The following is a 14,263-nucleotide window of genomic DNA, read 5'->3' as shown; positions in this document are numbered from 1 at the left end:
TAAGGACATTAATTTTTTTGTAATAAAATCTTTTCTCTTGTGAGTTCTTATTGCTTTTATGCATAGACCATTCTTCATCCAAAGAAGGGATAGTATAGTGTTAGTGAAGATCTTAAAAAGATTGACTCTAAAATATTGATTAAAATATTTACTCTAAAAGTAACTATTTAATTTATTGTGATGAGTAATGCAAGGAGTGGTATTAAATTTTATGTATTTTTAAAAGTGCCTAAATAATTGTCCCAGATATATTTATTAAATATTGTACCATTTTTATTGATATAATAAATGCTTTCATTAAATATTAAGTTCTTTCTTTCAGTCTTTATTTTTTAAATGTTTATTTATTTTTGAAAGAGAGAGTGCAAGCAGGGGAAGGTTGGAGAGAGAGGGGGACCAAGGATCTGGGCTCTGCACTGAGAGCAGCAAGCCCAATGTGGAGCTGAACTTGTGACTCTGAGATCATGACCAATCTAGGCAGGGCTCAAATCCAGGAACCACAAAATCATGACCAGAGACAAAGTCTCAACCGACTGAGCCACGCACGTGCCCAAATTTTAAGTTCTTTTTTAAAATGTTTATTTATTTATTTTGAGAGAGAGAGCAGGAGGAGAGAGGGGTAGAGAGAGAGTGAGAGAATGAAAGTGAGAGTGAGCGAGCAAGAGAATCCCAAGCAGGCTCTGTACTGTCAGCATGGAGCCCGACGCAGGGCTCAAACCCATGAAGTATGAGATTATGACCTGAGCCAAAGTCAAAAGTTGAAGGCTTAACCGACTGAGCTACCCAGGTGCCCCTAAATATTACGTTCTTATATATAAGCAGGGTGATCCATTAAAAAAGCTTATCTGCTGTTTTTTCTTTCTTTTCTTCTCTTTTATTTTGATTTCTTTAAAAACATTTTTTTTTAGTTTATTTATTTTGAGAGAGAGAATGAGTGAGCAGGGGAGGGGCAGAGAGAGAGGGAGAGAGAGAGAATCTCAAGCAGCCTCCGCACTGTCAGCACAGAGCCTGAGGTGGGACTCAAACTCACGAACAGTGAGAGCATGACCCGAGCTGAAATCCAGAGTTGGACGCATAACCAACTAAGCCACCCAGGCACCCCTTTCTCTTTGATTTCTTAACACTCTGGTTTAATTGTTATTGTAATGCAATGGCAAGTTTTTCTTTCTTAATTGCTTTCCTTCAAAATTCTTTTATTCGTTATTCACTGTATTTGTTTTTTTTTTTTAATTTGATTTTTTATTGGTCCAGTTGGAATTTAGAATAAATAAGAGTTCCATTAGAATACAAGTTTCACTGACATTATCATTGCTTTCCTAGTATGTGCAAGGCGTGAGCTGGTTGTCGGATGATGAAAATCTAGAGTAACACGCTGGTCTTCTCAAGACCTGTCATTTAGTCTAGAAGACAGGCAGTAAAACAATAAACAGGTACACAAATTATGAATCAGGAAGTACGATGAAACATACAACCAAGATGTTTTGGTAAAGATTAATGGAGTCAGGGCAAAGGAAGGGGAGACCTGCATCAGAATGGTATTTACCCTTAAGCCTGGAAACTGGTGAGCAAGTGCATGCTGGCTTTACAAAGAGATGGAGGGAGAGCATTCTAGACAAGGGACTAGCAAAGGCAAAGCCCTAAAGTACAAAAGAGCTCAGTGCATTGAAGAAACAGAAGAGGTAAGTGACCTCAGACATTAGAGCTTCATGGACAATGACAAGGACTTTGGATTTATTCTAGGCATTGAGATAGTATTGAGTTTTTAAATAAAGGTGTAGCAATTTATATTGACATTTTAAAAAGATGACATTTAGATTGCAGCTACAGGTAGAATAGAAACAAGGGAAAAAAGTAGGAAGTGGTTTCTGGAATATTGGAGACAGACTTGAGAAAAGTAGAGGAATTCGGAGTATATTTGGAGGTAGAAACAACAAAATGTGGTAGATTGAGGATGGGAGGTGAGAGAGAAGAAATCTAAAATGACTCCTAGATTTCTTGGCTAAGTAAATGAGTAGGGAGATGTGCCACTTACAGAGATGGTACTCTAGAAATAGGGTTCACTTTAGGTGGAAAAACAAGAGTTAAGTTTTGGCTTATGAGACATCCAAGTGAAAATGTCTGGTGAGAAGCTGGCTGTACAAAGAGAGAGGTCAGGACTGTAAATATACTTTTGGGACCCATCGGCATATAAAAGGGCATTAAAAGCCAAAGGAGTGGATGAGAGCTTTGAAGCTTAGGGGAAAATGTATATTGAATTAATGTACAAAGAACTGGTTTATTTATAACTTCATACTTACCGTCTAGGAACATCTTATATCTATTCATATATTCATACCTTTTATTCTATGAATAAAATTTTGTGGTGTGTGCTATATAGCTTTGTATATTTCTTATTGATTTTATTCCCAAGTATTTTAACATTATAAAATGCAACATTTTCATTCTATTTCCACAGTTATTATTTGTATATTACAAAGCTATGTAAGTTTTTACTTTTGTTGGATATTTTAAAAATTGTAAAATTCATATTTGAGTCTAATAGTGTTTCTTCCTACTTTCTTTAGCCAAGGAGGCTGATAATTACATCCTATCCAAACAAAAAAATGTTCTCATCCTTTCTAATGGTCACACTATTCATTTACATTTCTTATTTATTGCACTAGCTCTGTCTTCTAGGATGAATTAGAAATATTAATTTAAGGGGCGCCTGGGTGGCTCAGTCGGTTAAGCATCCGACTTTGGCTCAGGTCATGATCTCACAGTCTGTGGGTTCGAGCCCCGCATCGGGCTCTATGCTGACAGCTCAGAGCCTGGAGCCTGCTTCCAATTCTGTGTCTCCCTCTCTCTCTGCCCCTCCCCTGCTCATACTCTGTCTCTCTCTGTAGCAAAAATAAATAAAAACATTTTAAAAAATTAAAAAAAAAATAAAAAAAGAAATATTAATTTAAATAGACAGTATTTTTATTTTTAATGCAAGTTCAATTTCAGTATGAAGTAGAATGTTGTTTTAAGATGCATATTTGTGGGGGCGCCTACGTGACTCAGTCAGTTGAGCATCTGACTTCAGCCTAGGTCATGCTCTCGCCATTTGTGAGTTCGAGCCCCGCATCTGACTCTGTGCTGACAGCTCAGAGGCTGGAGCCTGCTTCAGATTCTGTGTCTCCCTCTGTGTCTGCCCCTCCCCTGCTCACGCTCTGTCTCCCTCTGTCTCAAAAGTAAATAAACATTAAAAAAAAAAAATTAAGATGCATATGTGTGTGTGTGTGTTTGCATGTATGCACATGCACATGTGTACGTGTGTGTGTTTTGTCATAAAGCCCTACTTGGTCATGGGGCATATTTTATATTTTGTTTAATTTTTTGATAATATTTTGATTTATTTCAGATTTTTACATCTATATTAATGAGTCATCTGTATTAGCTTTTGGACGTTACTTCTTTTGTCAAGTTTTTGTGTGAGAGTCATGGTAGTTTCATAAAATGTGTTGTATAGATTCATTCATGTCTTTTTATGAGCTCTGAAGTGGATTACATGGCAAGGAAATGAACTATTCTTTGAATATTTAATAGGTTACATGTATAAAACCTGTGAGCCTGAAGTTTCCTGGGGTGTTTATCCCTTTATTTTTAACTTCTTAATATTATTTTTCTTATGGCTGTCTTCAGGACAACATCACAGATTTTGGTTGTTTGGCTACTCAATATGTTGGTTTAACATATCTTCATTTATTGTTTTTAATGGTATTTTATCACTCTGTGTTTAGGCATTAAAAAAAATACTTTGCTTCACTTTCTGTTGCTGCTTGCCTACCTCCATTCCTTCCTCCTTCCCTGCCTCCCTCCTTCCCCCTTCCTTTGTTTGTTCTATTCTTTCTATTTCTTCTTTCTCTTTTGGGGTGCAGACAATGCTTGATTCTGTTACCTTTGAGGATTTGTGGGGTACATAATCTGTTTCTAATTCTATTAGTGATTACCTTTATATAAAATAGAGATTTGACACTTGTAAATTTCACCAAGGTTGAGGGTTTCAGATATATCCTGAGGATCTAGAAAAGTCCTTTAATCCTTTGAGGCACTTACGCTGTTTATATCTGCTGGTTGAAAGGGTAATTTAAAAAGTGCTCCTTGAGCCACTTCCATCAGAGCTATAAGGAAAAGGACTTTGGCATAAACTGTTCTTTTTATTTTGTAATGTCTTTTTAAACTTTTTTATTCTTGATATCTTTAGTCAGCTATTTCCTAACATTGTTCACTAGATTAAGTGCCATGAGAAAAAAAATGTGTCTACGTCCACTACTGCATGCCCATTTTCACATATAGAACAGAGTAAGGGCTCAACAAATATTTGATGAGTGGATGAGCAAGTTTCTCTGTTCCGATCATACCAGGCTATTCTCAGACCAAACTCACGTAGTTGTTTCTCAACCTGGAATGCAGGGATTTTTGGATTCTCTTCTTTATAGCTTATTCAGGACATAATAGCCCAAATGATTCTTCTAATCTTTGAGCTAGACCCTATCATTCCTGCGCTCACAATCTCCTGCTGTTTTCCCATCTAATGCAGCATAAAACCAGTGAACTCCGAATCACTTGTAAGGCTCTATGATCTGAAATCTTGGCATTTCTGTGGCTTCATCTATTTTTCTTTTCCTCATTTATTCCAACCCGGCTATACTGCCCTCCTTGTTGTTCCTAAATGCACCAAGTACATTCCCACTTCAGGGGATTTACTTGTTGTCCCCTATGCTCAGCACATTTTTCCCATAAAAGGTGACAAGGCTCACACCCTCACCTACTCCATCCACACCTTTGCCTGAATGCCATCTTACCAAGGAGTCTTCCCTGATCAGCCTATTTAAAATACCCTCTTTCCTTCCCTGCTTTGCCTTTTCCTCTGTGTTCATCATCATTATCATCTGCAATACTTTACATTTGCCTGTCAATTGGCCTATTAGGCATTACCCCCCCCACCCCCGCCCAGAAGAGTATAAGCTTTTCAAGGGCAAGAATTTCAGTCTTTATTATTTACAGCTGGACCTATATTGCCAGTAAAAAGTTTGGCACAGAGTTGGTACTAAATACAGAACCGATGAATGAATGAATAAATGATCTCTCTTTACTTGGAAACTGGAGCTGACATTACCTATTCAGTTTTCCTGTGTGCCACAGTGATAATGCATACACAGGTGTTAACTCGGCATATTGTGGTTGCTTAAGAAATCACAGCTTTTAAAACTTTTTATAATAAGGTAAAAACCCAGAACACACACTATTTCTTTTAATTCTCCAAACGTTTATGGAGAAGTAACTTGTTATGTACAAGGTACCATGCGTGCAGGATATAAGGGTAGAGAAGGCGCAGTCCTTATTCTTACAGATGCAACAGAATAAACATGGGGACTATTTTGCATGCTCAGGTACCCCAAATTCTTGCCTGAATCATAATTAGATCCCTAGAGTGGTTCTAAATATCTCAAGGGCTGATAGGAAGACTTTTGAACAACAAATAAGACATTCACTTATACATTCCTGCTCTCCCAAAATGCCTTTGAAACGCCAGAGTAGTGCATCTTTCTTTCTCGAAGTCATACTCTTTTCTAGGAATCTGCACATCTCTATAAAAGGTAGATCACAAACTTGCAGACTTCTGATGGATCCAAAGGTCTAAATCTCTGCTTTCATATATGCTATTTATACAACTCACATCTCTGTATCATCAATATATATGTACATTTATATCTACCGATGTATAAACATTGAGATATAAATCACATACTTTCATTGTGGAATATTTTAAGTGTACAAAAAGACATAGAGAAAACATAACAAGTACCAGTGTAACTTATACTTTTATGAAACCTTAACATTTGATATTTACTTGATTCAAAATATTTGATTCAAATGTATTTCCTAATAAATTAAATATTATAGATGTTATTTAATACCCCCATTCTATTCTCCCTTCTTTTTCTCACTACAGATAATCCTAAATTTGTTGTTATTTATCCTTGTGAGTTTATTTTTGTAACTTCTACAACTATTAAATCCTGGATATAAATCACAGATATGGTTTCATTCACCTTCAGATTCATATTAAAACAAAACAAGACAAAAATAGGACATACCATTTAAAACTCTCGATGTCTACCTTCTGAAAAATCAGGAAACCTGGCCAATCCAGGGCCATGTTTCTGGATCAGGCAGCCTGCTGGAACTACGAAGTGGCTCTCTTCTCATCAGCACAGTGGCAATTAATGTATCCTGAGTGGCTTCTTGCCTGTTTCTTTCATTTATATTTATCAGGCCTTTATAGGTATTTGCATTTGTGATTTCTGTTTTCTGAACTTTAACCCATTTAAGATAGTTTCCTTCTTATCTTCTGCTTCATTTCTACCTCAACTTATTTTGTTGTGTTTCTGCTTTGAAGTTTTGTTTAAAAGATGGAAGCAAAATGTGTCACATTGTCACCAGTGATTAGTTGACCTAACTTCACAAGCAGTGGGCCTATTTCCCCACAGTTTTCTTGAGCTGAATGCAGTGAGTAATGCTTCTTTTCTTTCCCCTAGCATTTCTATAATGGAACTGATGTTATTTAGAGTTAGAAGCCCACACTCCCTTTGTCGTCTCTTAAAAGCTCCCTTTTAAATTATTACACTAAATCTTCAGGGATTATAATCCCATATAATCTATACTTTGTTGATCTGGTATATATTTTATCCATATTTGTCATCAAAAGGAATTCTTAAGCCAGGAATGGGTAATGAATAAAGAGAAAGATCTATGATTTCATACTTCAAGTCCTGTGTGCAGAAAATTACGGCCAGTAACAAAGAATTGTACATTTTAATTATTCACTTTACTTTGAGAATAGTTAATGAACATCTGTGAAGGTACATACTCTCAATTTATGATAATGACTATTATAAATGCTACAGTTTGTTGAACATTAAGGATAGATAAATGGAAATGAGAAAAATATCCACATGTGGATTCTATTTATTTTAATATAATTTATTGTCAAGTTAGCTAACATACAGTGTATACAGTGTGCTCTTTTGGGAGTAGATTCCCGTGATTCAACACTTACATAAGACATCTCGTGCTCATCCCAACAAGTGCCCTCCTCAATGCCCATCACCCATTTTCCCCACCCCCCAACCCTCTGTGCTCTGTAATTCTTAAAAGTCTCTTATGGTTTGCCTCCCTCTCTGTTTGTAACTATTTTTTTTTCTTTCCCTTCCCCCATGGTCTTCTGTTATGTTTCTCAAATTCACCTGTGTATTCTCTTAATAGACAATGCCTGCAATACTGGGGCATCAGATTATCTATCCCAGGCAAATGCATCTCTTTGGCAGCAAACCAAGAAATCATCCTGCTGATTTTATTCTCTTGTAGAACTGTACACAGGTTCTATTCAGCTTCAGAATCCAAGTGCAACAGTCGCAAATTCTCTAATACTCATTATGGCCACCAAAAAGAGTGCACCACAGGTGTGCCTAGGTGGCTCAGTTGGTTGAGTGGCCAACTCTTCATCTCTGCTCAGGTCATGATCCCAGGTTGTGGGATTGAGCCCCGTGTTGGGCTCTGTGCTGAGTGTGGAGTCTGCTTGGGATTCTCCTTCTCTCTCCCTCTGCCCCTCTCTCCTGCTTGCTTTCTCTAAAAACAAAAAAAATAAAAATAAAAAACAGCATACCACATTGTGATTTTCACATTTCCAGGAAAGGTAAGTACATTCCCAATCCAGATCCTAGGTTCTCGTGTGCAAATTTTTAATTTTTGCTTTCACAATTTTATTTTTTATTTACTTATTTTTTGTTTTTTTTTTTGTTTTTTTTTTCCACAATTTTAGTTTTAGATAACTTTTGCAGGATGGGATTATATAATTTTTCATTAGCTTATATTTGAAACACATAAAGAAAGTAGATAAATTACCATAAATAAATTAAAATACAAATATAAGATACATACCCAGGTGATTTTAGATTTTAGTTTCTTTGAAAAAAGGAGGCCTTAATTCTTCTAGGTGTCCTTGGTGACATTACATGTACATGTCTCTCTGCTTTTAATGAGGAGCTTACAGTCATTCGCAGTGCACTTGTCTGACAGCACAAATGCCTCTGGGGTAGCTTTGCTTTCTATCCTGAAATATTTTCCTAAAATTCCATGTTTGAATGAAAAAAAATTCCTTCTAGAAATGTAAACAAGGATGTAACTTCTGTCAAGAATTGAGGGCCCTCTGGCTTTCTATTACATGGCAAATTAATGTGTTCTAGAATACCAGTCACTCCATGAAAAGCGTGGGTATTTAAAACATATAACACACATTTTAGTAAAGTTATGTCACTTTCATTATTGCACTAACTTTATGGCACTGCAGGGACATAAAAAGTCAAACTGAGTATTAAAACTAAGTGCACCCCAAAGGAAAGATACACACCAACTTTGTTTTAAAAGAAACAGTATTTATTAAGAAATTATATGCTGAATTCTCCTACAGTCTGTGAAGATGGTTTCTTCCATTTCCACAGCACAAGACAACAGCAAAGAGCATCTGGAAAACACTTGCAATGCTTGGGAATGGAGCGTTCCTAGTAATAGGAGATGCAATGAAGTGATATGTGCACTATTTAAACTTTTGGGAACCAAAAACAAGACAATCTTTCCTTGCCAATATAGTTTTCACCTGTATTGGCACTAACCTGTCCATGGGATCTCCTACTCACACTGCAGTACTGGGTAACAATTGGATCATTTCAGTTGAGTAGAGAATGCTCAATTTAATCACACATCAAAGCAACAGTCCTTTCACTATTGAATCACTGAAATACTTGCATTCTTTATTAATAAAAATGGTGCTTATGGAGGGCAGAAATATAACCTTTTCAAGTATTTTATCATTATGATCTAAAGTACTTTAAACTATAAATTAAAAATAAATTATAAAAACTAGCTTACGATGTATCTTTTCTTACATGACATTGTTGGAAATAAGCTTTAAACATAGAATTGCAATATCACCTGACTTTATATATGATCAACAGTAAAACATGCTAATCATAAAAATAGCTTTTACAAATATACATTTGTATACAGTGTCTCCCTTACCGTTCATAAATGTCCTTCACATTTTAAGACTTTAAAAGACTTAAAAAAAAACACAACATAATTAGCAAAGGGGAAAACACATTTACAATCTAAACCATAAAAACCTGACAATTATATAGCTTAGAACATAGAAGAAGTGGAATTTCTAAAATTGAACAATACTGTCCATTTTATTTATTTGGTTTTTTTTTTTTTTTTTTTAAATAAATTGAACCAAAGAAGCTGCAATCCAGTAAGAAACCTCCTTTCACATTTCTGGGGGTTGTCACAGTTTCTCTTTTCTGTTCTCGTGGCATCATTCATTACTTCAGATCACTTTATCTGTAGAAACTGGGAAAAGAAAAAAAAAGTATTTTAAAATATTGAGATATATGCTTCGTTGTTGATAGCATACGTATATATAAGTTAGGTTCTCAGGTGAAATCAGGAAATGATAAAAGATGTGGATGTTTAGGAAAAACACTTGAGAACTTTAGGTTCTTGGATCCTTCGTGGGAGGCAATGCTAAAATTATTTACATTTACAATATGTTATGAGTTTTAAAGATCCAGTCCATTTATTATTGCCCGAGATCAGCAATTATCTTCCAACCAGAGCCCTTGACCATGTCAGAGGGGAGCCACTTGAAGTCTAGGCTAGGGGAAGAGATCTGAGTTGTTTTTGCATTTTTGAGGCTCCTCACCAGAGTGACCATGGGACACTTCCCCTGTAACAGGCTTTGAACAGTGTGGTCCCAAGCCTTATGTACCCGGGAAAGGAGAAAAAGCAATACAGATTTCTGATCTGAGATACACAATCTTGGTTATAAGAGAAGAAAGCTAGATGCAAGAAGGGCAGTGAAAGACCCATCGTACAGCCATGAGCCAGAAACACCACATAAGAGCCAAAATTTAATTGGTAGAAGAATTGAATTGAGAAATTGCATATGAATACGAAGATAAAATAATGCAAGATTTCAGTAGCGGGAAAAGGCATGCATTTGTCTTAGAATCCTATCAAGCTGAAGGTTTATATTTAGATAGAAAATATAATTATACTTATTATCCCATCAACCTCAAAGTTTTTGCAGTTAGATGGAAAATCTGTATATATGTTTTAAGAGACAAAGACAGGCAAATCAAGGTATCAATTTGGATGGGAGTTGCTGTTGAGAAAAACACTGTGTGTCAGTTGTCAGTCCTGGGGGAGCAAATACCACCCACCAGTAATCAATCTCAGCGAAGGATTCCAAGCATTTTTGTCCATTGAATTTTGGTATCAGAGTTGGCGAGGAAAACAAAACACAGTCAGCATTGGGTGGAACAACGTTATCCAGCTCCAGTAGTGTGCTTTGGTCCCTCATGGCTAGCGAGTCCCCAAGGCAGCTGATTCAGGACAACTGGCCTATACATAACTCTTCCTGGCTGCAGTAAGAGGGCCCTGAACTCTGCCCCTTGGAGGCTGAAATACTGAAAGTTGTGTGTGACGATCATTAACATACACATTTAAGCAGAATACAGAAACACTCCTTGAATTTGAACCGGGAAAGATATTTTCATACAAGTGATAAAACTGACAGGCTTTGTGGCTCTCTGTTTCTTGGTAAGGAAGTACCGCAAGCCCAAGGCATGTTCTTACGTGGTGGAGTGGGCATTGAAAGACCATAGGCACAGGCTGCCTTTCCCAACAGTTGCTGAATCCTACGAATACCCAGAGATTAGGTAACTTGAGCTTTCATTAAAATTTTGAAGCCTATACAATACAGGGATTATGAAAAAGACTGAGTATGGCAGGTGGGGTGGTGACAATTGCTCTGGATGTCTGTTGCTCCAGATCTCACCTGGCCAAGGTCCCTTGTTGAAAAGTATCAGTGAACTAGTATGGTATTTTCTCTTCCTTCATGAATATGCATTTGTCACTCTTTTTTTTTTTTTTTTTTTTTTTTTTTGCATTTGTCACTCTTAAAAACATATACATCTGAGTAATTTCAGTTTACTGGGATGTTTTCTTCCTTAGTGAGTACGTATCTTAATTCTTGTTAGATATAGAATTAAACACAAAGTACTTGCAAGAATAGAAATCATGGTACTAATGTTTTTGTGTTAAGAAAAAAATGTTTGAATATTTGAACTGCAAATACTTGTGTTATGTAAGCGAATTTAGCCTGTTAGTGTGCCAGTCCTGTGGTTTCAGTTCTAAATATGCGATTAAAAATTAATTGAGATATAGGATTTCAATTTTATGATTTCAAATCTTATGACCAAATCTAAAGTTTGTACATGTTATTGGAAAGTCTAAGAAAATCTTAGGCCGTATCGATACATTGAATTCATCATATTTTAAGAATTATTTCATTCTCAGAAAGATATGTTAAACTAGACAAATGAATTTTAAAAACTGTATAAAATATACTAAATTTACAAATGCCATTTACAGTGTCTGAATGCTATTGAATTAAGAAATCTGGAACAATCATTTTTCAGAGGACTTTCAGTACTTTGTAAACCTTGCTATACTTGATTGTAATAATAAAGGCCTAATAATTTTGATTTTAAAACTTTCATAAATCAAAAGACTAAGAATTAACAAAATATGCACCCTTAATAGTCTAGTCTCTCATCCAAAGCATTTAAACTTACATCCTTTAAGGGCTAAGTACATTCTGATACTGTGATTCTCTCTCTCTTTTGCTCTTCTGCCCCATTTCCTCTTTCCTTTCCTCCTCCTCCTCTTCTTCCTCACCCAGTCTATACTATATGCTTACTGATCACACATGCATGTGTTTTTAAAAATTAAATGTTACTCAAATGTGTTCTTCATGCAGTTCCTAGCAGTGTTCTTGTACATACAGTCAGTAAGTCTTTAAAGCACAACGTTTTGAACTTATGGTACAAAGCAGGTGTGCCATGAGTTGTGTGCTGTAAAGAAGTTTGGGGTGCCTCGGAGGCTCATTCAGTTAGGTGTCTGACTTCGGTTCAGGTCATGATCTCATGGTTTGTGAGTTTGATCCCCGCATTGGGGGCTCTGTGCTGACAGACACCCTCACCCCTCTTGTGCACACACTCTCTTTGCCTCAAAAAATAAACTTAAAAAAAAGGAAGTTTTATACATTTTCTATATGCACATACCAAAAATGATCCATTATCAATGTGAAAATGAATATGTGAATAAATAAAATTATGTTTAACCTGTAGAATGATGTTGACATGTGAACATAAGGCATAGTGGTTTTGGGTTTTGACTGGTAACACTTGTGTTCAGGAAGGAACTAAAGGTCTTTCATTTATATGATTGCAGTTGCCCTCTTTCTTGTGAGGCCTTCATAGATCACTCTTATTACACATGCAAGATGTTTAAGATGCCACAGCAGCTGTGTATGTATTGAGTTTCTTCAGGTTAAGTCATGGCAGATAACATTCATTTAGTATATTCTTACACCATCCTGCTTGTCTCAAAAGAGGTAATGAGTGGTTGTTTAGAAACTATCCATTGTAAGAAGAGAAAAACAGCCTGCAGGTTTTTTGTGCATATTCCATTATCACTAGTATGATTTCTCCTTGCCCCTTCTTTTGCCTCTTGATTGTGAGTGATTACATAAAAATAATTATCCTGGCAAGAAGAAAAGGAGGTTTGAAAATAATTTACTAAAGTCTTACTTGCCATAAAGCTTCAAAGCATTTGCCCGTCCCTAGTACAAAACAAAAGCTCCATTAACTTTGCATTGTGAAGTAAGTGTTATTAACCATATGGATACAAGTCATGAATACAATTCTCCTTATCGAAAAACAATGGCAAAATATATTCACTAAGCCTTCCATAGAGCTTCCAGTCTGATAAAAGGATTGCTGTTTACTTCTAAAGGCAGGGGAGAAAGGGCACAACTATGACATTCTTGTTCCCTTTTTCTCAAGAATGACAGTCACTTGAGCTGATTGGCTTACTATAATGTGAAACTAATTGTGCTTTCCTTCTCTTGAATAGTGGGTAATTTATCTAGTGGCTATATGGGAGTCTGGATGCTTTTAAAACTAATTATCCTGATGATGAATGCTTTTCCAACTCTCAATCTCTCCCATTTCTGAAAAACAAAAACAAAAAGAGCCACTCAGATGGGCCTGAATTGTACTGAACCAAGCAATGTACTTCTACTTGACCAAGTTAAAAAGGAGAGTATTAATCTACAGGGAAAGCACATTTAATTTTAAACCTCATGAGTATATATAATATATATAATATATATATGTTTATGCATTTATTGATGTAAAATTGGTATATTTTGTATTGTAATATTTTGTATTGGTATATATTGTATTGTAATGTAATAATACATTATATTAGTTCAGGTGTACAACATAATAATTCAGTCTTTGTATATAAGGTGATCACAGTTAGTCTAGTTATCATCTGTCACCATAGAATTGACTCCCTTTGCTCTTTTTACCTCCAAACCACCTTTCCCCCACTAAAAACCACCAATATATTTTCTGTATCTCTGAGTTTTGTTTTGTTTCTTTTTTGTTTTTTAGATTCCAAATATAAGTGAGATCACATGCATGGTATTTGTCTTTCTCTGTCTTATTTCATTTAGCATAATACCCTCAAGGTCCACCCATGCTGTCTCAAATGGCAAGATTTCCTTCTTTTTTAATGGCTTAGTAGTATTGGATATATATACCATACCTTCTTCATTCATTCATCCATCCATGGACACTAGGTTGTTTCCATTCTTGGCTATTGTAAATAATGCTGCAATGAACATAGGGGTGTATATATCTTTTCAAATTAGTGTTTTCATTGTCTTCAGATAAATATCTAGAGGTGGTATAGCTAGATTGTGTGGTAGGTCTATTTTAAATTTTTTCAGGAAACTCCATATTGTTTTCCACAATGGCTACACCAGTCTATATTCCCACCAACAGTGCACGAGGGTTCCCTTTCTCCACATCCTCTCCAGCATTTGTTCTGTTTGTTTTTGATAATAGCTATTCTGAAAGGGGTGAGGTGGTATCTCATCGTGATTCTAATTTGCATTTCCCTGATAATTAGTGATGCTGAACATCTTTATAAAGGTATAGTAATAGGTAGAATAAATACACTTTACTAACAGTTCTGCCAAAGAAAAATCACATTTTGGGGAGCCTGGGTGGTTCAGTTGGTTAAGAGTCCGACTTTGGCTCAG

The 14,263-nt window shown here is 35.9% G+C and overlaps 1 protein-coding gene across 2 annotated transcripts in view; it reads right to left on the bottom strand.

Annotated features, from left to right (window-relative positions):
* Window positions 1-8,557: 8,557 nt before the first annotated feature.
* Window positions 8,558-14,263, bottom strand: part of RALYL (RALY RNA binding protein like) — a 704,928-nt gene continuing 699,222 nt past the window's right edge. For both annotated transcript variants that reach the window (XM_042923553.1, XM_042923555.1), the window contains one exon: window positions 8,558-9,435. In XM_042923553.1, coding sequence (XP_042779487.1) covers window positions 9,418-9,435 — 18 coding nt within the window. In that variant the 3' untranslated portion in view covers window positions 8,558-9,417. The remainder of the gene's footprint in view (window positions 9,436-14,263) is intronic.

This window comes from Panthera leo, chromosome F2 (assembly GCF_018350215.1).
Source record: "Panthera leo isolate Ple1 chromosome F2, P.leo_Ple1_pat1.1, whole genome shotgun sequence".
NCBI classification, from domain to species: Eukaryota; Metazoa; Chordata; class Mammalia; order Carnivora; family Felidae; genus Panthera; species Panthera leo.
The sequence above is the reverse complement of the archived record's forward strand: the minus strand, read 5'-3'. Positions and strand labels throughout refer to the sequence as shown.